Below are 22,659 nucleotides of genomic sequence, written 5' to 3' on the forward strand. Positions count from 1 at the left end.
GTGACTGTTTGCTGCATGAGCTTACACTTGTCCGGGTGCAGCTTGAGGCCAGCTTCAGCTATCCGGGAGATGACCAGGTCGAGATTGTGAAGCGCTGACTCGAAGTCCTTCCCATGGACCAGAAGATCATCCAGGTACACCAGGCAGACTTCTTTCGGCACCCCCTGCAACACTCGCTCCATCAGACGCTCGAAGGTGGCCAGAGCGTTACACAAACCGAATGGCATGGACTTGAATTGCCATAGCCCAGAGCCGGTGGTAAAGGCAGTCTTGGGTTTGGCGTCGTCGCTCAGGGGCACCTGCCAGTAGCCTGACTGCAGGTCCAAGGAAGAAAACCACCGAGAGCCGGCGACCTGGTCGAGGGCCTCATCTATCCGGGGCAGGGGGTAGGAGTCCTTGACGGTGACCTCGTTGAGCCTTCTGAAATCAGGGCAGAACCTCCACTTTCCATCTTTCTTGGGGACGAGGACGACCGGGGAAGTCCAGGGACTCTCCGAAGGCTCAGTAACGTCTGCCTCCTTCATCTCCTCCAGGCACTGTTCTGCAGCCAGCCTCCGAGCATAGGCTAGGCGTCGTGCACGCTGGCGAATTGGCCTGGCATCACCAGTGTTAATGTTGTGCTGCACTAGCTGGGTCAGCCCGACGTCACTTGGGGAGGAAGCGAAGGCGGCGTGGTGGCGCCCCAAGACAGCAAACAACTTCAGCTTCTGTGACTCATCCAGGCCCTCGCTATTGTCGCGCCACAACTGTTGCACCACCTGCTCCAGCACGGGCACACTGCTGGCCGGCGTCACAGCCTTCGGGTTGACTGTCATGGAGGGCTGCTGGCTTGGAGAAGGATGCCCTGCAGGGGTTATGGGGGGCACTGTCGTCGGCTGCTGGTCGGCGACGTGGAGTAAGCCGACATGATGGCGGGATGGCAGCAGAGGTGTGGGGCTGAAAGACAGGGGCACTGCGGGCAATCCAGAGAGCTGGAGACATGCGCTGTTCAGGTCAATGACGGCGGCCCCTTCGCGCAGGAAATCCATCCCCAGCAGGCATCGCTCAGGCATGTCAGCGACCCAGACAGTGAACACCACCGCACAACTGGCAATCTGGATTTCGACCTCGCATCGACCAACCATTGGGGCTTGCTCACCGGTGACAGTGGTTAAGGGGACATGACTGGGCTGAATGTCTCTGTTCACTAAAAGTGCTGGATGAACTATGGTGACAGTGGAGCCAGTGTCAATGAGAGCCATCAGGGGGTGCCCATCCACTTTAACTGGTGCCCGACAGCACTCTACTGAGCATGGAGGGGAGGGGAAAACACTATGGTACCACCTAGGCCAGAGGCGTCTCCTACTCTGGCCTGTTGTTGTTTCCCTGCGGTCGGGGGGCAGTGTCCGTCTTGGTGCAGATGGCCACGCTCACCACAGCGCCAGCAGATCACGGCATCGCGCTCCATGGTTTTGGGCTCAGCAGCAGGTGACGGGGGAGCTCTCTCACCGGGGTACACAGCAAAGGTGCGTGGGTGGCCATTCCAACTCTTTTGGGGGGTGTTGGGCTGTTCATTAAAAATCCCCTCAATGGAGAGTGCCTGCTGCAATGCCTGTTCGAGGGTAGAGGGCTGCATAAGGCGGAGTTGCTGTCGCAGGGTATCTGGGGTAAGGCCTCGGATGAAGGAGTCTAAAGTGAGAGCATTTCGGACCTCAACAAAAGTGTGGTAGCTGCACTGGGCCAGATACCGCAAGTCAGCCATAAATACTCCCAATGGCTCTTTCACTCCACGCACTCGATCCTGGAACTGCTGCCGGCGGGAAAGTGTAGAGTTGGTATCACCAAACCGGCGTGACAGTGCAAGGTGTAATTGGTCTGCACGGGTCACCTGAATTCCTTCCACATCTAAAAATATCTGTAGAGAGTCCCCCTCTAAAGATGCAGCTAAATACCCAACTTCCTCTTCTTCAGTCCACCCATTACATTTCGCCATCAATTGAAATTTCTTTTTAAATGCCTCATAAGACGACTTGCCGTCATATCTGCCCAGGGGAATGCTCCTCTTGTGCGCACAAGCAGGTGGTGTGGAGGGGGTATGGGTGATTGATGCAGACGTCCCTCAGTGCTGGCCAGACACTGGGGAGACAGTGCAAGGAGTGGGGAAAGAGCGGGGGCTGACAGATGGATGTTGGTGAAAAACTGGGGCTGGGGAGTGGCTACGCAGTGAAGATCTGTCACTGGCACCGCACTGTCACACGTCTGTCCTTAATCAACTTCTCCTCAGCTCTGATTTAAAGTTACAAACGTTATCGATCCCTTATCAATCACCCCGCCCCTTATCAATACCCGTCCTATCTAATTCCTTAATTATTCCCGCCCGGACACCTCCCCCCAATCAAAACCCACCTCAAAACTGATTGGCACACACAAAATTCTAGAAGACACACAAGGGAGTGGGGAACAACATTCACGCACTCAGATACACACACATTAACCATTCACACATACAGATAGACAGAGAGGGTATCCTTTGGGAAAACACCACACACAGTCCACTCAAGGGGCTCGGCGCTACAATATGATGGAAGTTGGCAGACATATGGCTTGATGAAGTGATCCACAAAATTAGATAATGGCTCTAAAAGTGAGTCATTGCTAGCCACGATAGGCCTTCCCTTAGGATTGACCAAACTTTTGTGGATTTTAGGTAACATATAAAATACAGGAGTCACAGGGTGTTTACAGTTCAGAAAGGAATGTTCATTTTTAGATATCCAGTGCATTCTCAAAGCATTATCTGTAATATCTATGATTCTTCTCTGAAAGTCTTTAGTTGGATTGCCACTTAGTCTTCTGTAGAATTCATCATCATCAAGTTGGCGATAGGCCTCTTTTTTATAATCAGACATATTCTGCACCACAATAGCTCCGCCCTTGTCCGCGGCCTTGATTATTATGTTAGTGTCCTTAGAGAGTTCTGTAATAGCTGGCTTTTCATCTGGGCTGATGTTTGAGTAATGGGCATTGTGTTTATAGTTCTCCAAGATTTCACCCTCTACCATTCTACAAAATGTTTGAATAGAGGGGTTTGGACAAAGAGGATTGAATTTACTTTTGTTTTTGAACACTGGTGCACTTGATTCTTGTGTTGTAGAGTCCCTGAACATATATCTTAACTTAATCTTTCTGAAGAAGCGGTACAGTTCTGTTTTGACTTCAAATGTGTCAGCTTCATATGTGGAGACGAAACTTAATCCTTTAGATAATACAGAGAGTTGTTGCGTAGTCAATACCTTGTCAGAGAGGTTTATCACTGGGTTTTCTTCTTCTGACGGGTGTTGGGCCTATCCCAGGTGGAAGGTGCGTTTCTTCCCACGCCTCGTCTTCCTCTGTTTTTTCCCCTTTGGCCTTGGCCGTTTTTTGATTGCCAATATCCTCCTGGATGGGGGTAGCCAGTGGAAGAAGAGAGTCACTTCGGAGGTCACTGTCGGCTGTGGTGGAGTCAGATTGGGGGGCACTCTCAGTGGGTTGCTGAGCTGGTCTTTCACGTAGACATTTTTCAGTAATGTAAAATTTATCTGATGAAAATCGATATATGATCAACAATAATAAATTCAGTCTGTACCCCATTAATCCTCAAGGCAGTGATTAATGAAAACGAACTTAAGAGTTTGACTGAAGTGTTTGAAGCACTATAACTGTACAGCATGCAGTACAGCGCACAGTATTTGACCTCGGTATTTGAAAATGTCTGGTTACAGCCCTAGCCTTGCACTAAACTTTAGTGTTGGCAAACAAAGTAACATGGTTGTCTCAAACTAAACTAATGAACTCTCTTCCTGCTTCTCTCTCTCTGTCTACTGCTCAGTGTTGGTCTCAGTCAACCCTCCGAGTCCCTTACTGCTGGACAGCAGTGCAAAACTAGAATGTGCTGTCGAGGGACTACCCAACCCAGAGATCAAATGGAACTCCGCTGGAACTGAAAAAGAAAATCCTGTGTCGCTAGCCATGGTGAAACCTTCTGACGGTGGAACATGGACATGCGTGGCTAAAGCACAGGGCATGTCCTTTGAGGCTTCTCTGGATGTTCACGTCTTAGGTAGGTCCTCTGAACCGTCATGCAAAAGGAGATGATCCCATCTGAGAACCTGTAGTATAGTTGCGATGAGGGTTTCAGCAAAGGAAACACAGAAGTCATAGACCTCGTCTAGAAAATTATTTTTCATCCTGAACTTACGTTGTGGAATCATCTGAACAGTGAGTCATATCTTGATGTATGGATGTACAGTAGAAGTCTATACAGACTCACATGTACTTTTTCTATTAACGTTTGAATGTAACTCAAATGAAGGCAGCAGCATTATGACAAGGATGGTGATGACAACAGTGTTTTTTTTCTCCCAGGAATGTCAGGCGCACCTGATCCTGTAATTGTCCAGCAAGGTTCATCTGCTCCCCTGCCCTGCTCTCTGTCTACATCCAAGGGATCCCTGCATGTGGTGGGAGGAGGGTGGAGACGCATACCGCCAGTCAGTGCTGGCCCCCACCTGCCTTCTCTGAATGGCACAACAGGTCTTTCCTGGAACAGTAGAGGCACAGATGAATCTAAAGTGCAATTCGCAAAGGGCACGCTCAGAACGGACCTCACCATCACGCTGTTGAAAGTGAGCTCACCATCTTGTTAAGGCTGGGTGTTTTGTGAACATTGGTGACCAGTTAAGGCAATGGCACACGGAATAACTTTTAAGTAAACATTTCCAGACAGCCACATGTGATTTTCTGATTGTGTGATTATTACAAGAAGTAGGATTCGTATAATATAAATTCCACTACAAATTAATTGTAGAAAAATGTGAAATATCGGTGGGAGAAATTATTCTTATAATCATGCCCAGTCACATTCCTCAAAAAAAATCGCACTGTCTATCATGAAAGTTTTCGTCCACTTTCATCATTTTTCTGACTTGCCATCATTCAGATTTTTTTGTGGCCTACTGTGATGAACCCTAATCCCATCATCACAGGTCAAGGCAGAGCAGGCAGGCAAGTACGAGTGCTACATGGAGTTCGAGGGCAGAGGGACTCTGAAAGCAGAGGTGAATCTCAAGGTCAAGGTGACTCAGCGTGTGGTACGTACCCATAACAAAATGCGGTAACACTTTACTTGATGCCGGTGTCTTAGGCATGTCATTATAATGTCATAACAGTGTCATGACCCAATTATGCACGTCTCATAAACATTATGGCCATGTCATAAATATTTTATGACTGTTGGCCTTAAGTGACACTCGGTTATGGCAAAGGTTTGAATGTGGCTATGAATGTGTTATGCAGGAACATGTCAAGTAAAGTGTTACCGTATCCTTAGATAGAAGTGTGAAGGGGGTGTGGAGTGATGGGCTTGTTTGTGTGTGTGTGTGTGTGTGTGTGTGTGTGTGTGTGTGTGTGTGTGTGTGTGTGTGTGTGTGTGTGTGTGTGTGTGTTATTAACTAGACTGCCTGTGCAGTCGCCTTCGACTGCTTAAGGTATATCCCCGAAACGCAACGCTTCCAGTCCCCCATCATTCCTACCACTCCCGTCCACCTTTTCATAAACGTATATGATAAATACAAAATATTAAAGAAATATATTTAACCCTGTGAAACCTGAACCATGAAAGCAATGAGAGAAAATTCTAATTTTTTGGAATTTGCTTCAATATTGGTCCCTTATAAGAAATGTAAAAAAAAAATTCAAAATTTTGTTAAGGTCGCTGAGATATTTAATGCATCATATATGATGCATCAGGCTTTTAATGAATGAAAATTCCAATTTCATGACCATTGAAAAATGACTTTTAATGCATTTACAACTTTTTTTTAATTTAAAAAAGTTGTCAGACAATTTAATTTGAGGATTATCTTTAAATATTTAGTGAGATCCTGCCATTTTTTAAGCCTATCCTTGTTTTAGCAGGACCATATTTTACATTTCCCACAGCCTGGTTGGGTAATTTTTTAAAATCTATGTAAAAACATAGCTGATCGAATGCTCAACAACCTATTTATGAGTGTAATATAGATCATTATTCATTTTTGATGTGTAATTTGAATATATGGGTCCATTACTACAATTGGACCATTTCTCCATTCACTTCAATGCATTTTTTACGAGATCATAATTTCAACATTTTGCATTACATTTTCAAAATTGCAAGTAAAACCTGTTTCTTAAGGCAATATCTTTGTCTTGAAGTAAAACAACTTGTGTGTTTTGTTAAACGATCGTCGTGGTGTGCTTTGTAAGTTTCCCTATGGAGCAAATGCATTGATGGCTGACTTCCTGCCACCGCCGGATGGTGCTTATATGTCTCATCAGTTTTAGCACGATCTCTCTGCAACACGGTGTAAAAATATAAACTCTTCCTTGAGTAATTGCACAAAGCAAGTGCTCAAATTAAAGAATGTAGAGTTATATTTCGGAAATTTGTACACAAACCTTATGCAATTTGACGAAATCTCAGCGTTGGTCAGGGAAACCGCTTCTACCCCATTTTCCTGTTTTTCGCCGAGCTGTGGTCAACTTGTTGTCGACCGCTGCTCTCTTGTGGCGGTTTCCGCGTACTGCAGGACGTTTGGAAATGACACGCAGGATGTTTTTCAGATCGATTTTTTTTGTGTCAGCGTGGAGAGGGCTTTGAATTTGATGAGACATATATGATGCATCCGGCGCGATAGGGTTAATATCTATGCATAGATCAATGACGTGCATAGGCTTAAAACCAAATGACTATTGTGAAAATGAAGAAAAAAAATGGGGCAAATGGTAACACTGTTTTAATGGTTTACAGTGAATATACCACATTAGGTACAGTGTAATAACCATTGTAACAATATAATATCAGTGTAACACCATGTACCAATTTTGTACTACATCATGTATTTTTGTGTAAGTGGTATTACTTGGTATTGCATATTGTTACACTGGTATTACACTAGTATTACATGGTATTAAATATTGTACACTGGTTATTACATTGTACCTGGTATTGCATATTGTTACACTGGTATTACACTAGTATTACATGGTATCAAATATTGTTACACTGTACCTAATATGGTAGATTCACTGAAATGTTGAACTGTTAAAATAAGGTAGTACAGGGCAAATCAATCCACCCACTCAGAAGTTAATGGCCAAATAAAAATGCCGCCATTTTGAAACTGTTGAGCTCCAAACTCAAATCAGTTAATGAACCTACCCTAGAGCATTAACACACCAAATCTGGGACAAATCCATCCGACTGGTCAAAAGTTATGAGTCAAACAAAAATTCGGCCATCTTGAATTCAGCCATCTTGAAAGTGTTGGCCTCCAAACTCGAATAAGTTCATGAACCTACCCTAGAGCATTAACACACCAAATCTGGGAGAAATCCATCCACCCAGTCAGAAGTTATGGGCCAGACAAAAATTCGGCCATCTTGAATTCAGCCATCTTGAAAGTGTTGACCTCCAAACTCGAATCAGTTCATGAACCTGCCCTAGAGCATGAACACACCAAATCTGGGAGAAATCCATCCACCCGGTCAGAAGTTATGGGCCAGACAAAAAATCGGCCATCTTGAATTCAGCCATCTTGAAAGTGTTGACCTCCAAACTCGAATCAGTTCATGAACCTGCCCTAGAGCATGAACACACCAAATCTGGGAGAAATCCATCCACCCGGTCAGAAGTTATGGGCCAGACAAAAATTCGGCCATCTTGAATTCAGCCATCTTGAAAGTGTTGACCTCCAAACTCGAATCAGTTCATGAACCTGCCCTAGAGCATTAACACACCAAATCTGGGAGAAATCCATCCACCCGGTCAGAAGTTATGGGCCAGACAAAAATTCGGCCATCTTGAATTCAGCCATCTTGAAAGTGTTGACCTCCAAACTCGAATCAGTTCATGAACCTGCCCTAGAGCATTAACACACCAAATCTGGGAGAAATCCATCCACCCAGTCAGAAGTTATGGGCCACACAAAAATTCGGCCATCTTGAATTCAGCCATCTTGAAAGTGTTGACCTCCAAACTCGAATCAGTTCATGAACCTGCCCTAGAGCATTAACACACCAAATCTGGGACAAATCCAAACATCCGTTCAAAAGTTATCGCGTTAACACGAAAAACGTGACGCGGCGGCGGACGCGGCGGCGGCGGCGGCGGTGCACGCAAAACCGACGCTCCGCGTTTCGGGGATATAATTACATTAACACAATGTCGTTATATGAGTTGTAATCATCAGTGTGAATATTACAGTTCACATGTAGCCAGGTCGCGCCCTCCTATAGCGCATTCAGGCCGACTGAGAACCGTGCTGGAGCCCGTTCCAGCACCTAATCGCGAACCGACCGTCGTGTTCACGCCACAGATATTTGCGTTCGCGAACCGGAAAATTGGTTCGCAATGCGAACCGCAAAATACTAGGTTTTTCTCTGCGAACCGTGACGACAGCGTGGTCGTCAGCAGGTTCATCCGGGTAACACAGTCACGTGCGGAAAAAGTTCAGAGCCCGGTATGAACACTGGCGGTTCGCAGACAAACACTTTAGTGCCGAACGCAACTGGTGCGAGCACCGACACCGGCTCCGTTCTGGTCGGCCTGAAAGCCATACTAGAGACGTAACCCCTTCGGCATTGCTAGTAGTCAGGTCAAGAGCAATGCAAGTACTTTCTGAGTTCCTTCAAAATCGGGAACTCCTCCCACTTTGTTGGGAAGCAAACAATCATTAGCAAACCAAGGGAGGCCGTTTGGGAAATGCCGTTTGGGAAATGCCGTTTGGGAAATGCCGTTTGGGAAATTTTAATTGTTATGCTCTTGGTCAGACCAAGTCTCGAAGAGATTTGAAAGTCGATGATAATCAGGCTAGTTCACATGGGCCCTTCACATAGGTGGTGGAGCAGAGCTACTACCGTCTGCTACATAGCCGTAGAGCACGCGATGGCTTCAGCCAGAAAATAGAACAGCATTTATTGCTTCTGCAAGGCCTCATCACCAACAAATTAATTCAAAACCCTTTCTGTTACCCTCTAAATAGTCGATACAGTCGATAATCTGTCCTGTGACTCCTCAATGCGAGCTGCCGTTGATATTGAAGCAATAACTGCTCCGTCTATTTTCTGGCTGAAGCCATTGCATGCTCTATGGCTGTGTACCAGACGGTAGTGTGTGTAGCTCTGCTCCACCAGGGGGCGCCGAAGCTACACACACACCGTCTGGTGCAAACCAGGCCACCCTACACATGCCTTGCCTACAACTTTTGTCTTTTCAGAGGCTGTGCTGGTGTCAGTCCACAGATGTACACAAGCAGGTCTCCAAATGTCACTAAGGTCTTCAAAACAGCCGCTTGCTCCAGGTTGGTTATACAATTTAACCTCTCTCTCTCTCTCTCTCTCTCTCTCTCTCTCTCTCTCGTGCTTTAAAATGAGCAGATGTGGTCATGGAGGTGTGGCCTCCTGTCATTAATGACAGGTTTCTCAAAACAACTGCTGTTAGAGTAATTATTGACAGGGAGGTCACACATCCACAACAACATCAGCTGATTTTGAAGCATGTCATGCATAAACATCCATGTGACTCTCTGATAGAGACAGATTCCATTGAATGTCACGTAAAAGGTAAAACAAGTATAAGAAAAACTTAAACTTCAGATGACATTGCCAGGGTGTCCATCAACTCATCAGCATAATGGGAGAGCCTGTGGAGGTGGTGCACATCATCCAGGTCCAGTCATGAGCCACCAACACCCCTTCTTGCAAACCCTGAAGGAGACTCCACTACCACAAAAACTGCTCATGAACTTCTACCGGTGTTCCATTGAATCTGTCATCACATACTGCATCACAGCTACTCCAGCTAGACGATATACCGTATGTCCGCAATTCAATGAAGCATCACTTTAACAAAAATGTTACAGTATTTATATTCAAGTGTGTATCAGTAAAAAATGTTTCAGGGACTTTGTTTTTAAATTGTTATGATTTTTTTTAGATAATTGAATGAAAGACATTACATTACAAGACATTTTACTGTATGCCTAAATGAGTGTTGTCGTGTGAATTTTAATTAAAAAATATATATATCTGGTTATTCAGAATTAAAGATTAAATAAATCAAAGGTGTGCCTATTATTTGACTCTTGATATGTTGTATTACAGGAAAAAATAGTTTTTTTTATTTATAATGTATTGTTCTTTTAACATGTTTAGCAAAATTAAAACCAGATTATGTAATTCAGTTTCTACTCAGTCAGTTGATTGATCATGTGATCGATAGGGCCTATCATAAACTAGTGTGTATAATAGAGAAAAGAATATGCAAGTTAAGGAAAATGAATGCAACCCAATTTCTTGATCACTTCACTTGCATGTATCATCATTGCATATATAATTATTCAGTCATGAAGGATTATATTTTATCAGAATTTTCAGCACATATGTCAGATTTACAGATTCGGGATCAAGGTGAGAAGGCTACATCGTGAAAATGACATATTTGTTGACTGGTTAACACCTGCCTGGCGAGATAGTCTGAGGTACCTATGCAATTTCTCATAGCTAAGGTGTGGTTTTCAATTGCCCATGGCTGTTTATTGGACGTTACAAATACAAATGTATCATTTGACATACGTAGCCCATAGCCAATCATGTCAGTTTTTGTTTTTTTGTTTCAAACAAACAAGTTTCCGTTAATCAAGCTTTTCCACCCCTCCCTGATTGGCTCCCTCACTCAGGACCCCGCTTTTATGGAAGAATCCATGCTGTCTTTCAGATCGGAACGAGCTAGCTTATTTGTGATGTAAATGAATATTGTTAATAGGCCTACTTGAGACAAAGACAAACTCCAACCCCTTTACTTGAGACACTAGAGGCAACGTGTGCTGCAATTAGCAGTAAAGCAGAGAGGTATAACAATAAGCCTGTGTAAATTCATTTCAGTATCTTTAGTACAGGCGGGCACAGATAGGTACAAGGTGGTGCTAAAGCACCTGCACCTTTGCCCTAGTAGACAAAAAAACTTTTTTTGGAAGTTTTGTTGTCACAATGTAGGCCTATGGCCTGTGGTCCATGTTCACATCATCATAGCCATGCTTGGCGATTAAAACCGTGTGATAACATTGCTCCCATGTAATATAGGCCTAATAGCCTCTACGTATAGCTTACCCAGACAGCACACTTACGTCTTGCCAACGTTGGCAAGATGCTTTTTGCCCGATGTAAAATACATCGGCACGACGTCTTTGAAAGGACCGTTTGCTCATCGGCAAGATGTTGGGCAGACGTCGGCAAATAGGCGACAGGCGATGGAGAGCCAACGTTATGCCGATATAATTATTTATAGTCCTACCATGAGCCGACGGTTGCCCGCCTTATATCCGCTCATGAGCCAATGTTTAACCGATTTAATTACGACTTAATTACGACCTACTCGACGTACCCCATCTGCGCGAGGAAAGCATCCGGACGTCTCGAGGAACAGCTGATTTTAGGTTGCAGTTATGAAACTAGCATGTCAGAAAATCACCTAGCATGCCAGAAAATCAGCTCTTTCCATAAACAAAAAGACGTCTGAATGTTCTCACCGCTGCAGTGGAATTCCGCCTTATTTGAGGTCTTCCTGCTTCACCATATGCCTCACCAATGAAAACACAAGAAATCATAGACGTTTTTCCATTTATTTTTTCCACAATTAAGCAAAATGTCCATCGTTGAATCATTCCTGCAGGAGAAAAAAAAATCTGTGAACATGGGCTGGATGTGAAAATTACCCTTTACATGAGAACATACCCTACAGTTTAGGCTATGACTTTGACATGTCAAAAGTTTACAACTATTTATTGAGAACAGTTTTTGTAAGCAGGATTTCACCATCTACTGTATGTAGCCTAAGTCCTGCCTGTGGATGAAAAGTCTATCATCTATATTGACCCTTTTAATTTAAAAGTGTACTCGCTACTCTGTGGTATTTTTTTTATATAGTCATGGATAAGTGGGGCAGTCATTGGTAAGCGGTTAGGGTGTCCTGTAGCCCAGGGCTGAACAACCCAAAGGTTGCTGGTTCATCTCCCAGCCCGCCAGGTATGTGGAGGGAGTAATTAACCAGTGCTCTCTCCTCCATCCTCCATGACTGAGGTACCCCAAGCATGGTACCTTCCTGCCACACTGCAACATACTGCTCCCTTGGGATGCCAATGTAGGCTGCACCCTTGCACAGGTGAGGCATAAAATGCAATTTCGTTGTGTGTATACTTGTGTGCTGTGTCACAATGGCAAAGGTGGGCTTTCACTTATATACACCTAGAGATTTTTTCCCCTGAGTCCAATGTTTTTAAACAGTTGAAACATGAACATTTCCAGTCAATATTTACAATGGAATAGCAGACCTCTGTGTCATATTCCCAAGGAATGGTAGCATCACATCTGCTGTGCTGTGCTGAGTCAAAGTAATTCATAAGCCTACTGGTTGTGTTTTCCCTGCCCATTCACTACTTTGATGGCCTGCAATTTATTCAGATGTGTTCTACAACTTTTTGATGAAACTTACATTTTACATTTGATACCACAAACTAGGCTTACTTGTTGTGCTGTGTGGATTTTTTAGCAGGGATCTCACTTACCAATCAGCATGTTTTCCTCTTGTTACCAGTATCAGTCTGAACCTGGCTGGCCACCTGTGCACTTAACCATATGTGAACTCTGAGGGCAAGTGTAGAAGCCTGGCAAATAAAGACAGGAATAAGTCGGTCTCAGTATCACTGCGCAACTACATTCACAATGTAATATGTTGGTTTAGTTGATTTCTGTCCATCACAATTTAATATTATGGTTTACATTTAGGCATATAACTTTCACAATACCATATTAGTTACATTTAGCTAGCTAGTGTCCTATTTGGTAAGGACATGTACAAGTGATGTAGGCTGTACAGCAGGGGTGGGCAACTTTCATTGTAAGGTGGGCCAACATTTTTAATTACCACAACCACATCACCACGCACTTGAGAGAATTTACAAAAGGATACTTCACTTTTTGTTTATTTATACCGGAATGCTTACACTATTGATTTATAGGGGGTTAAAAACTGTACTTTTTCTTTTTTTTTTTTTTAAATTGAGAAGTTGGGCTGCATGTGGCGCCCGAGCCTCCAGTTGCCCATCCCTGCTGTACAGTATCCTAACAGAAAGGCTCTCATAGTATTTCAAATAATGATCTATATAAAACTGGTTATAATAGGTACAGTGCAGCATAAACAGGGTTGAGGGGGTGGTTTCTTTTATTTCGTTGTACCTACCGAGTAGTTTAGCCAATGTCTGTGTGACACGTTCATGCTGCCACCTCCACAGCATCCTCTTCACAACCGCAGGGGCAAAACACCTGAAAACATAATAATGTAATCCTTTTTCAGTCCAAGATATAGACTAGAAAATGAGTGACAGCATCACAAACAGTTTGTATGCAAGTGTAGTGGACCCCCCATTTTTGTCTTTTTCTTATTCCCTTATTCTCATTCCCTGTCTTTTTGTTGTCCAGTCAGAAGTTGTATTTTAGTTTAATTATGCTGTTGCACGTTTTCGCCAATAGATGGCATCATAGGACCAGCAATGAGTGCAGAGACTCTCTCTGGTGCAGTAGCCAGTGACTTCGGTCACATAAGAAGAACGAAACGTGGAAGTGACAGGCTTTGTTATGATACAGAAGGCAGCGGTGTCAGCTGTACAGTTATGCTGAGGAAAATGTAAATAAACAACGAACTCAGCGAAACTCTACTTGAGGACCTTATTCATTAAGTGTGCAACATAAGCATTCAAGCAATAATACCACCAGGTCACATTTAAGATTTAACTAATAGTATTTTGTTATGGATCTTATGTAGTGATAGACTTACCATTTTTTCTTGTTATGGCATATCTGGCCTATTCCCAAGAGAAGGCTGATGTCCCTGTCTGTTGATCTGATTTTGACTTGTGGTGAATTGACTGTGAAAACGAGAGCAACACATTGCAGTGAAGGCTATGAACTCAGGAGTTCTTTAACTTACTTATAGTAAGGGCTATGAATGTGATGCAATATTATTTTATCTCACTTCACGTGGTGTGTGTTTCCTGTGCATTGCAAGTTCATCAAAGAAAATCGTTGTGTTACATACCGTAGCCTATTTTGTAATGTCCTTTCAACCAGTCATCATGGGCTAGACAAGAATCAACAGCCCGACTCCAGCAGGAAACTTGATTACGGGAGCAGTATGCCTACATTTGTATTACAATAGAAAACGCTGTTAGACTACACACGACCTACATACAATGTGACATCTCAAACTATAACTTATAAAACCAAACAAAAACTCACCTGGTTGCTGGGTACGTTTGACACGTTAGCTAACTTGCTAACGGTAAGAAAAAGTGAGGTCGGATATCGATTAGAAACTCGATGAGGAGGTCATTCGAGACAGCATGACAGGTGAAGAGATTTATTTCAGCAACCTAATTTAATGTTTAATCAAGCCTGACTTGTAATGCTGAAACCTACATTTCAACAGAAATAATGGTAATGCCTAACTAAAAACGATTGCGGTGGCTAATACTACTGCTGCGACGTCCAGTAAAGTAAACGGAAAATGTTTGTTCCCTTGACAACTGAAATAATTTCAAACAGAGCTCGCGCTGCTCAGGTTGCAAGCAAGCAGGCGCTGGCTTTTGGTTTTGGGGTCTTCAAATGATCTGCAAAGCGTCGCGTTGCCGATGGTCGGGGTTAGGTTGGCAAACCATCTGCAAACTGTGTTTGGGACATTGTCAGATGATGGTCGGTGTTAAGTTGGCAAAGCATCGGGAGGAAACATTAGGAAATTGCTCGGTAAAACGTCGCGTTGCCGATGGTTGGGGTTATGTTGGCAAACCATTGGCAAACCATCGGAAGGGAACTGCAGGGAATTGATCGGCAAAGCGTCGTACTGCCGATGTCGGGGTTAAGTTGGCAAACCATCGGCAAACCATGGCAGGAAACCGTCTTTTCTGCCGCTATTTTGCCGATCTAAAACCAACCTAATTGGCATGACGATTATAAGGCAAAAAAGGCCTCGACGTTTTCAAAAAAGGTTGAGAACAACTCACAACGCCCCCTTGATCTCATAATAAGCCTGACAACGCCCCCCTTACTATTGAAAAATGTAAATGGACTAATGCCTCCAAAGACAACTAGGCACTGCCCTAACGCCCCCTGGGGGGCTGTACCGCCCCCGTTGAGAAACATAAGTTAAACACAGAGGGTGGGACACAGGACATTTAGGTAGGTAGCCGAGGTGGCAGAGAGACGTCTTCTCCTATAAAGGCCGTCTTCCATAGCTGAGCAAAGACCCTTTAACACACAAGCTCTCCTGGAAGCGACATCCTCCAGAGACCACAGACCCCCTAACGAAGCCTACTGCAGGAGTTCTCCGAGACAGGAGACTTGGACAGGTAAGGGTGGTTTTTCCCATGGGTTGGAGGGCCTATTCACTCTTTGCTGGAAAGACTCAACTACACCACAACATTGCTATGATGACATTACTGAGAGTCTTAAGTGACACATTTAGACATTTAAGTCATTACAACTTTGGTAATAATATGTTTATAACAGGCTCTGCACAAAGGGGTTAAGTGACAAATGGGTCAATAACGTTTTTTTTGGGCTCACACGTCAGGTGGTACAACGACATCCAATGCCCATAAATTTGTAATTGGTATGAATATGATTCTTAGATAATTCACTAAAAACAAAAACTAGGAATGCGCTCAGAGAGTGCAGACCTCCACCAAGGAAGCTGTTTGAAGCTGCTAGAACATTTGACCATCTTACACCCTATTTTTTTTTTCAAGTCTTTCTGCCTTGCTTTTTTTTTAGTTAGAAACTGGAATGTCTCCCTATCCCGCAATGGTGAAGTATATTTTTTTTAAATTCCTGGATCCGGATCACGATCACGATCACCACCAAAATGTAATCACTTGTTCCTTTTGTCATTTCCAACAACTCCACAAATTTTCATCAAAATCAGTTCATAACTTTTTGAGTTATCCTGCTGACAGACAGACAAGGAAACATACAGACAAACAGACAAGCCAACGCAACCGAGAGCATAACCTCCTTGGCGGAGGTAAAGAAAACAATAGTGGCTCTGTCTTTCAACATCATTGACTGATGGAGACTGGGACCGCAAACTGAATTGCCCTTCTGATGGGACTAATGAAGTTATCTGAATCTGAATCTGAATCTGAATAGTGGCATTAGCTGTCGTTGCACCACCCTGATGTGTGCTACTACTAAAATGTCATTGACCCTAATACAGACTTTTTGACAAGAGTCTCTGCCCTAAGGTTAGGGAGTTAAGTGGGATGACATTTAGAATATGTTTATATTCTTAAAAAAAGCAGAAGCAAACCCATAGCCCCCATTATAATGGCCAGGTTAACAGGATCTCTGAAAGGGAAGCTGGTAAGAAGTCATTTTCATGTTGGTGGCAATAAGGTTATGGTGTAGACTCTGCTCCGAGTTGCTTATTAAATAGTAAGACATGGTGATGGCATGCAGTGCCGTAACGAGACATTTTCAAATACAGAGGTCAAATACTGTGTGCTGTGCTGCATGCTGTACATTTGAACGCTTCAAACTCTTCAAACAAACTCTTCAGTTTGTTTTCATTAATCACTGTCTTGAGGATAAATGGGGGTGGCCGTATACAGACTGAATTTGTCATTGTTGATCATAGATCGATTTTCATCAAAGATAAATTTTACATTTTTTTAAAAAAATACAGAGGACATAACCTCTGTGTCTTCAATGGTAGTTGCGGCCATGATGGTGTGTAAGAGAGTGTATGACATCTCTCTGTGGCCCCTCCAGATTGTAGCATACATTGTATGTCAATTGTAATTGTTTGCGTCTGTGTGTAGGTGGGGGTTATAAAAGCGGTCCTAATTCCTCTCCTCTTATTAGGTACTCTGACCTCAAATGTATCCCTGGCACTTTGATTTCTCTGTCCCTCTCTCTCTCCACTCTTCACCCTCAGTCTTTATTTTCTTTCTTTACAGTTTACATACTGATACTGCACTGCATTATTTGTGCACACCTTTCAAATGCACTCACATTTCCCAGAGACACTTAATTGTTTGTGATTTTTTAAAATCAAAACTCCAATAAATAACACCAATAGTATTTAGATATTGTCTCCTTCTCATTTTGCTTCCATTAACATGCCGGGTTGTAACAAGACAGACAGACGGACAGACAGACAGGCAGGCAGATAGTGGGGAGAGGGAGAGAGAGGACGTGTTTGTATGAAAGGATGTAACAGCGCTTTGTGATGGCAACATACTAATTTATATTCACATTCAAGGTTTTGTGTCCTAATAGCCATCAAATGTATATTAAAACATATGTATCGATTTCACTTCCAGCTATGGCTCATGGGTGGTGTTTCCTCCTGCTCACCCTAGGTATGGACCGGTGTGTGTGTTCGTGTGCGTGTGTGTGTGTGTATGTGTGTGTGTGTGTGTGTGTGTGTGTGTGTGTGTGTGTGTGTGTGTGTGTGTGTGTGTGTGTGTGTACGTACTATGTATGTGTGTATGTACTACGTATGGTATGTATGTATTTATTTATTCATTTATTTATTCATTCATTTATTTATTCATTCATTTATTCTTGATTTGTTGGTGCCTGTGTTAGTATCTGCTCTTCTTGCGTTTTTTAACACACACACACACACACACACACACACACACACACACACACACACACACACACACACACACACACACACACACACACACACACACACACACACACACAAATGAACGCACAAAGGCACCATTTATCTAGCCAGGCCATGCCCTCCTAGTGTGGTCTCGCAACACCTTTGGCGAGCTGGGAGCTTGTTCTGTAGAAATGGGTGTTCCCAGATTGCAAATTGTCTTCGCCATAGCCCCATAATGCACACCGAGGGCCTTTAGTAAGGCATAGCCCCATAATGCACACCGAGGGCCTTTAGTAATGCATAGCCCCATAATGCACACTGAGGGCCTTTATTAAGGCATAGCCCCATAATGCACACTGAGGGCCTTTAGTAAGGCATAGCCCCATAATGCACACCGAGGGCCTTTAGTAAGGCATAGCCCCATAATGCACACCGAGGGCCTTTAGTAAGGCATAGCCCCATAATGCACACCGAGGGCCTTTAGTAATGCATAGCCCCATAATGCACACTGAGGGCCTTTAGTAAGGCATAGCCCCATAATGCACACCGAGGGCCTTTAGTAATGCATAGCCCCATAATGCACACTGAGGGCCTTTATTAAGGCATAGCCCCATAATGCACACTGAGGGCCTTTAGTAAGGCATAGCCCCATAATGCACACCGAGGGCCTTTAGTAATGCATAGCCCCATAATGCACACCGAGGGCCTTTAGTAATGCATAGCCCCATAATGCACACCGAGGGCCTTTAGTAATGCATAGCCCCATAATGCACACCGAGGGCCTTTAGTAATGCATAGCCCCATAATGCACACCGAGGGCCTTTAGTAAGGCCATTGAGAGTAAATAGAATGGAGGCCAAAATTCTATTTCATTGTTGAAGCCAAGTTGGAGCCAAGGTTGGACCCAAAAAGACCAAAAAATGGCCAAATCCCATTCATTCCTATGAGAGACATAAAACCCTGTATCTCCCTTAAATGCCACTCCAGGGGGATCATTTTTCGCTCAACTAGTAGGTCCCCTTGCTCTCCAACTTACCAGGGTGGTGATTTTTTGTGGTGATGTTTTATTTTAGAGAGATATTAAAAGTTAAATTGACCAATGAGCATCAGAACATGGTTTGATTGACCGTTAGAAGTCTTGTTGTTGTCCAATCAGCACCTGCGTTTGGCGTTGCTAAGGTGGAATGTAAGTTGGAATGTTCCCAAATCTGGCTTCAAAGCGTTGAATGGCAAATAGCGTTGATTTGGCGTCCATTCTATTTACTGTCAATGAGTAAGGCACTATGACTCGGCCATTGCCATTCTGGTAATAGCAAATTTATAAATCATGGGTAAGCGGTTAGGGCGTCAGACTTGTAGCCCAAAGTTTGCCGGTTCGACTCCCGACCCGCCAGGTTGGTGGGGAGAGTAATTAACCAGTGCTCTCCTCCACCCTCTTCCATGACTGAGATACCCTGAGCATGGTAGCGTCCTGCCACACTGCTCCCTTAGGGCGCCGTTGGGGGCTGCCCCCTTGCACAGGTGAGGCATAAACGCAATTTCCTTGTGTGCAGTGTGCAGTGAACACTTGTGTGCTGTGGAGTGCTGTCTCACAATGACAATTTGGGGCGGTGGTAGCTCAGGTGGTAGAGGAGCTGTTCGGTAACCCAAAGGTTGCAGGTTCGAGCCCCGCTCAGCCTGACTCCATCGTTGTGTCCTTGAGCAAGATACTTAACCCCAAGTTGCTCCTGGTGGCAGGGTGGTACCCTGCGTGGCAACCACGGCCACCGGTGTGTGAATGGGTGAATGTAAAGTGCGTTGAGTGCTCGAAGGAGTGGAAAGGCGCTATATAAATGCAGTCCATTCAGTCCATTTACAATGGGAGTTGGAGTTTCCCAGTTGGGCTTTCACTTGGCTTTCTTTCACTTAAACGGGCTGACCACTTAGAGCCGCCATGACCTGCCCTGACCTGCCCTGACCCTCCACACCTGGTCACACTGAAAGAGAATATTCACACCAGAGTGAGACCAATGTTAAATCACTAGGGACTGTTTTAGGATCAAGAACAACACTGCCATGATACTGTGTGTGTTCATACCATTAAAACATGACATGTAGGCCTATTGCATTTATGGAATGGGAGACCACAGATTCACTGGCTGTTCCCCCAAGAACAGGCAGAGAGGGCATTGTTGTGATGACCATCTTGTCTTGCAAGGACTGTTTGGCTTGGGGTGGCAGTTATTCTGCGTACCCCACCCCACCCCCAAACCCCATCCACATACAGTATGAAACATGAACTTGACTTGACTTGACTTGATGAAATTGTAACCCATATAGACAGGTCATCAGCTGGGAAAATTAGGCCTTTCGTCCTACCGCACTTTTCTCTGTGGATTACTGACCAGAAGGCCTATTGGAAGAAATTAAAACATGGGGCCACGTCAATTTTTGCTCAGAATTCAATATGGCCGCCATTTTCCAAAATGACTTGTTTTCATGCATTATTACATTGTACTATAAGGTGATATTCATGAACGATTAACTACTTTCAGCACTATCCTGTCCTATTTCCTTACATACATGTTTACAAAGGTTGACTAAACTAAAACAAATGGAAATAAAGTTGGCCACCTTGCAATATCCAAAGGAAAGTGCTGAAAATAATGATTGAAATGCACATAGAGAGTCTATGGCTGGGAAAATTAGGCCTATTGTCCTGTCAGGGGTTTCACAGTGGATTGCAGACCAGAAGGCCTATTGAAAAAGATTAAAACCTGGGGCCATCTATGTCCTCCAAAATTCAAAATGTTCTCTGTTTTTCAGAATGGCAGACTTTCACACATTTTTCTCAATACTGTAAGGCCATAATTATCAATAAAGGGGGGACCGAATGATGTGGAGGAGCGGGGGGATGAATGAGGGGGTGAGCGGGGGTAGGGGGGCAGAGTGGGGTTGGGGGGGAATGAGTCGGATTGAATTAGGGGGTGGGTGGGCAGAATAGTTTGTGGGGGGATGAGTGAGGTGGTGGGGTGGATAGTGTGGGGGGTTCAGGGGGGCAGAATAGTGTGTGTGTTTGTGTGGGGGGGGGGTAAGTTCAGTCGGGGGGGTCGACCTGCCAAACTTTTCACATTGGATGGGGGATGGGCGAGTATTTTGTGGGGGGGTGGGGGAGAATGAGTCAGGAGGGGTGAGCGTGGGGGCAGAATAGTGGGGGGTGAGTGAGGGGGCAGAGTAGCATGGGGGGGATGAGTGAGGGAGTTGGGGGGCAGAAACGTGTGTGGGGAAGAATAGTGTCTGGGGGGGGAGATGAGTGAGGGGGTGGGGGAGGCAGAATAGTGTGTGGGGGAAAGACACTGTAGAGCAGGGGAAAGATGAGCGGGGGATACGCGTGGGCACACACGCACGCACACTCACCCTTGCTTTATGCAAAAAAATGTAGGCCTGAAAAACTTTTGGTCAGTAATCTAATGTGAAAAGTTTGGCAAGTCAATAGCCTTTTTTCAGCAGTCAACTGTGTATGTGTAATTCAATCATTTTCTGACAACAATCCTTAGGATATTTCAAAGGGGCAAGATATATATTTACATATTTTTGTCGCCAACCTTTGTACTCATGTCTGTAGATAGGAGATAGGACAGAATTTCACTGAAAATAGGTTGTCTTTATTGATAATTATGGTCTTACAGTATTGAGAAAAATGTATGAAAGTCTGCCATTCTGAAAAATAGAGAACATTTTGAATTTTGGAGCACATTTGATGCCAACCAGCTGGTGAATCTCTTCCAATAGGCCTTCCGGTCTGTAATCCACTGTGACAACCCTGACAGGACAATAGACCTTATAGTACAATGTAATAATGCACGAAAACAAGTCATTTTGGAAAATGGCGGCCATATTGAATTCTGAGCAAAAATTGACGTGACCCCATGTTTTAATTTCTTCTAATTGGCCTTCTGGTCAGTAATCCACAGAGAAAAGTGCGGTAGGACGAAAGGCCTAATTTTCCCAGCTGATGACCTGTCTAATAATATTGCCAGGCAATCCCCCCCCCCCCCCCCCCCACACACACACACACACACACACACACACGCGCGCACACGCGCACACGTACACACCCACAATGCATAAGGCCCATAAAAAGTACACTCCCACTCCCCCTCAGGTGTTGCTGGTCTCTCCTCTTCTGTGCCAGCACGTCGGTTCCATGTGGTGACAGAGAAGAGGAACTGGGATGATGCTCGGCAGTACTGCAGAGAGGAGTTCACTGACCTGGCCACCGTAGACAACATGGCAGATGTAGATGAGATCAAGAGTGCGCTCCAGGATGCAGGTGTTACGTTTGAGGCCTGGATAGGGCTGTATGGGGGCCTTCCTAAGTGGCGGTGGTCTCTGGCTGATGAGGGGTTCTATGGTGAGAATGAGACTGAGTTCCGGAACTGGAATACAGATCGAATGCCAATAGGTGAAGTCTGTGGGTGCATTCACAATGGGGGGAAGTGGAGTGGTTGCTACTGCTCTAGCAGTCTACGCTTCATTTGCTACAATGGTGAGAGACCATTCCGATTCCACGTTTTGCTCATGAATGCATACAGCTTCTTCATGTTAATCAATACGTCAATATTTGCTTAATTACTTCAGATTTTACACTGTGCTTGTTTCTCAGTTAACCGTGATGCATACTTTACTACAGAGACTAACTCCACACATCCATATGTGCTGGTTGAAGAGGAGAAGACCTGGGCAGATGCTCAGAGATACTGCAGAGAAAAACACACAGATCTGGCCAGTGTGAGGAACCAGGCAGAGAATGACAAGATCTACTCAGACATACATAGCAGACTAGTAGCAGAATCCTATTCCTGGATTGGCCTGTTCAGAGATGCCTGGGAGTGGTCAGACGGCAGCAGTTCCTCCTTTCGACACTGGGCCCCTGGACCCAAAACTGGTGGGGA

The 22,659-nt window shown here is 44.5% G+C and overlaps 1 protein-coding gene and 1 long non-coding RNA gene across 3 annotated transcripts in view; one reads left to right on the forward strand and one right to left on the reverse strand.

Moving 5' to 3' along the window:
* Window positions 1–11,664: 11,664 nt before the first annotated feature.
* Window positions 11,665–15,072, reverse strand: LOC134449074 (uncharacterized). Of its 2 annotated transcripts, XR_010034903.1 has the most exons (6): window positions 14,350–15,072; window positions 14,150–14,249; window positions 13,889–13,979; window positions 13,295–13,377; window positions 12,621–12,719; window positions 11,665–11,722 (listed from the first exon to the last, which is right to left on the reverse strand). It is a non-coding gene; the product is annotated as an uncharacterized LOC134449074 (long non-coding RNA). The 2 variants fall into 2 exon arrangements; XR_010034904.1 differs by lacking the exon at window positions 13,889–13,979 and having other exon boundaries at window positions 14,350–15,071.
* Window positions 15,073–17,431: 2,359 nt separating this feature from the next.
* Window positions 17,432–22,659, forward strand: part of LOC134449716 (uncharacterized) — an 8,838-nt gene continuing 3,610 nt past the window's right edge. The window contains exons 1-3 of the mRNA XM_063199826.1: window positions 17,432–17,468; window positions 21,900–22,118; window positions 22,398–22,659. The exon at window positions 22,398–22,659 is cut by the window's right edge and continues 92 nt beyond it. Coding sequence (XP_063055896.1) covers window positions 17,432–17,468; window positions 21,900–22,118; window positions 22,398–22,659 — 518 coding nt within the window. The remainder of the gene's footprint in view (window positions 17,469–21,899; window positions 22,119–22,397) is intronic.

Source organism: Engraulis encrasicolus, chromosome 5, assembly GCF_034702125.1.
Source record: "Engraulis encrasicolus isolate BLACKSEA-1 chromosome 5, IST_EnEncr_1.0, whole genome shotgun sequence".
NCBI lineage: Eukaryota > Metazoa > Chordata > Actinopteri > Clupeiformes > Engraulidae > Engraulis > Engraulis encrasicolus.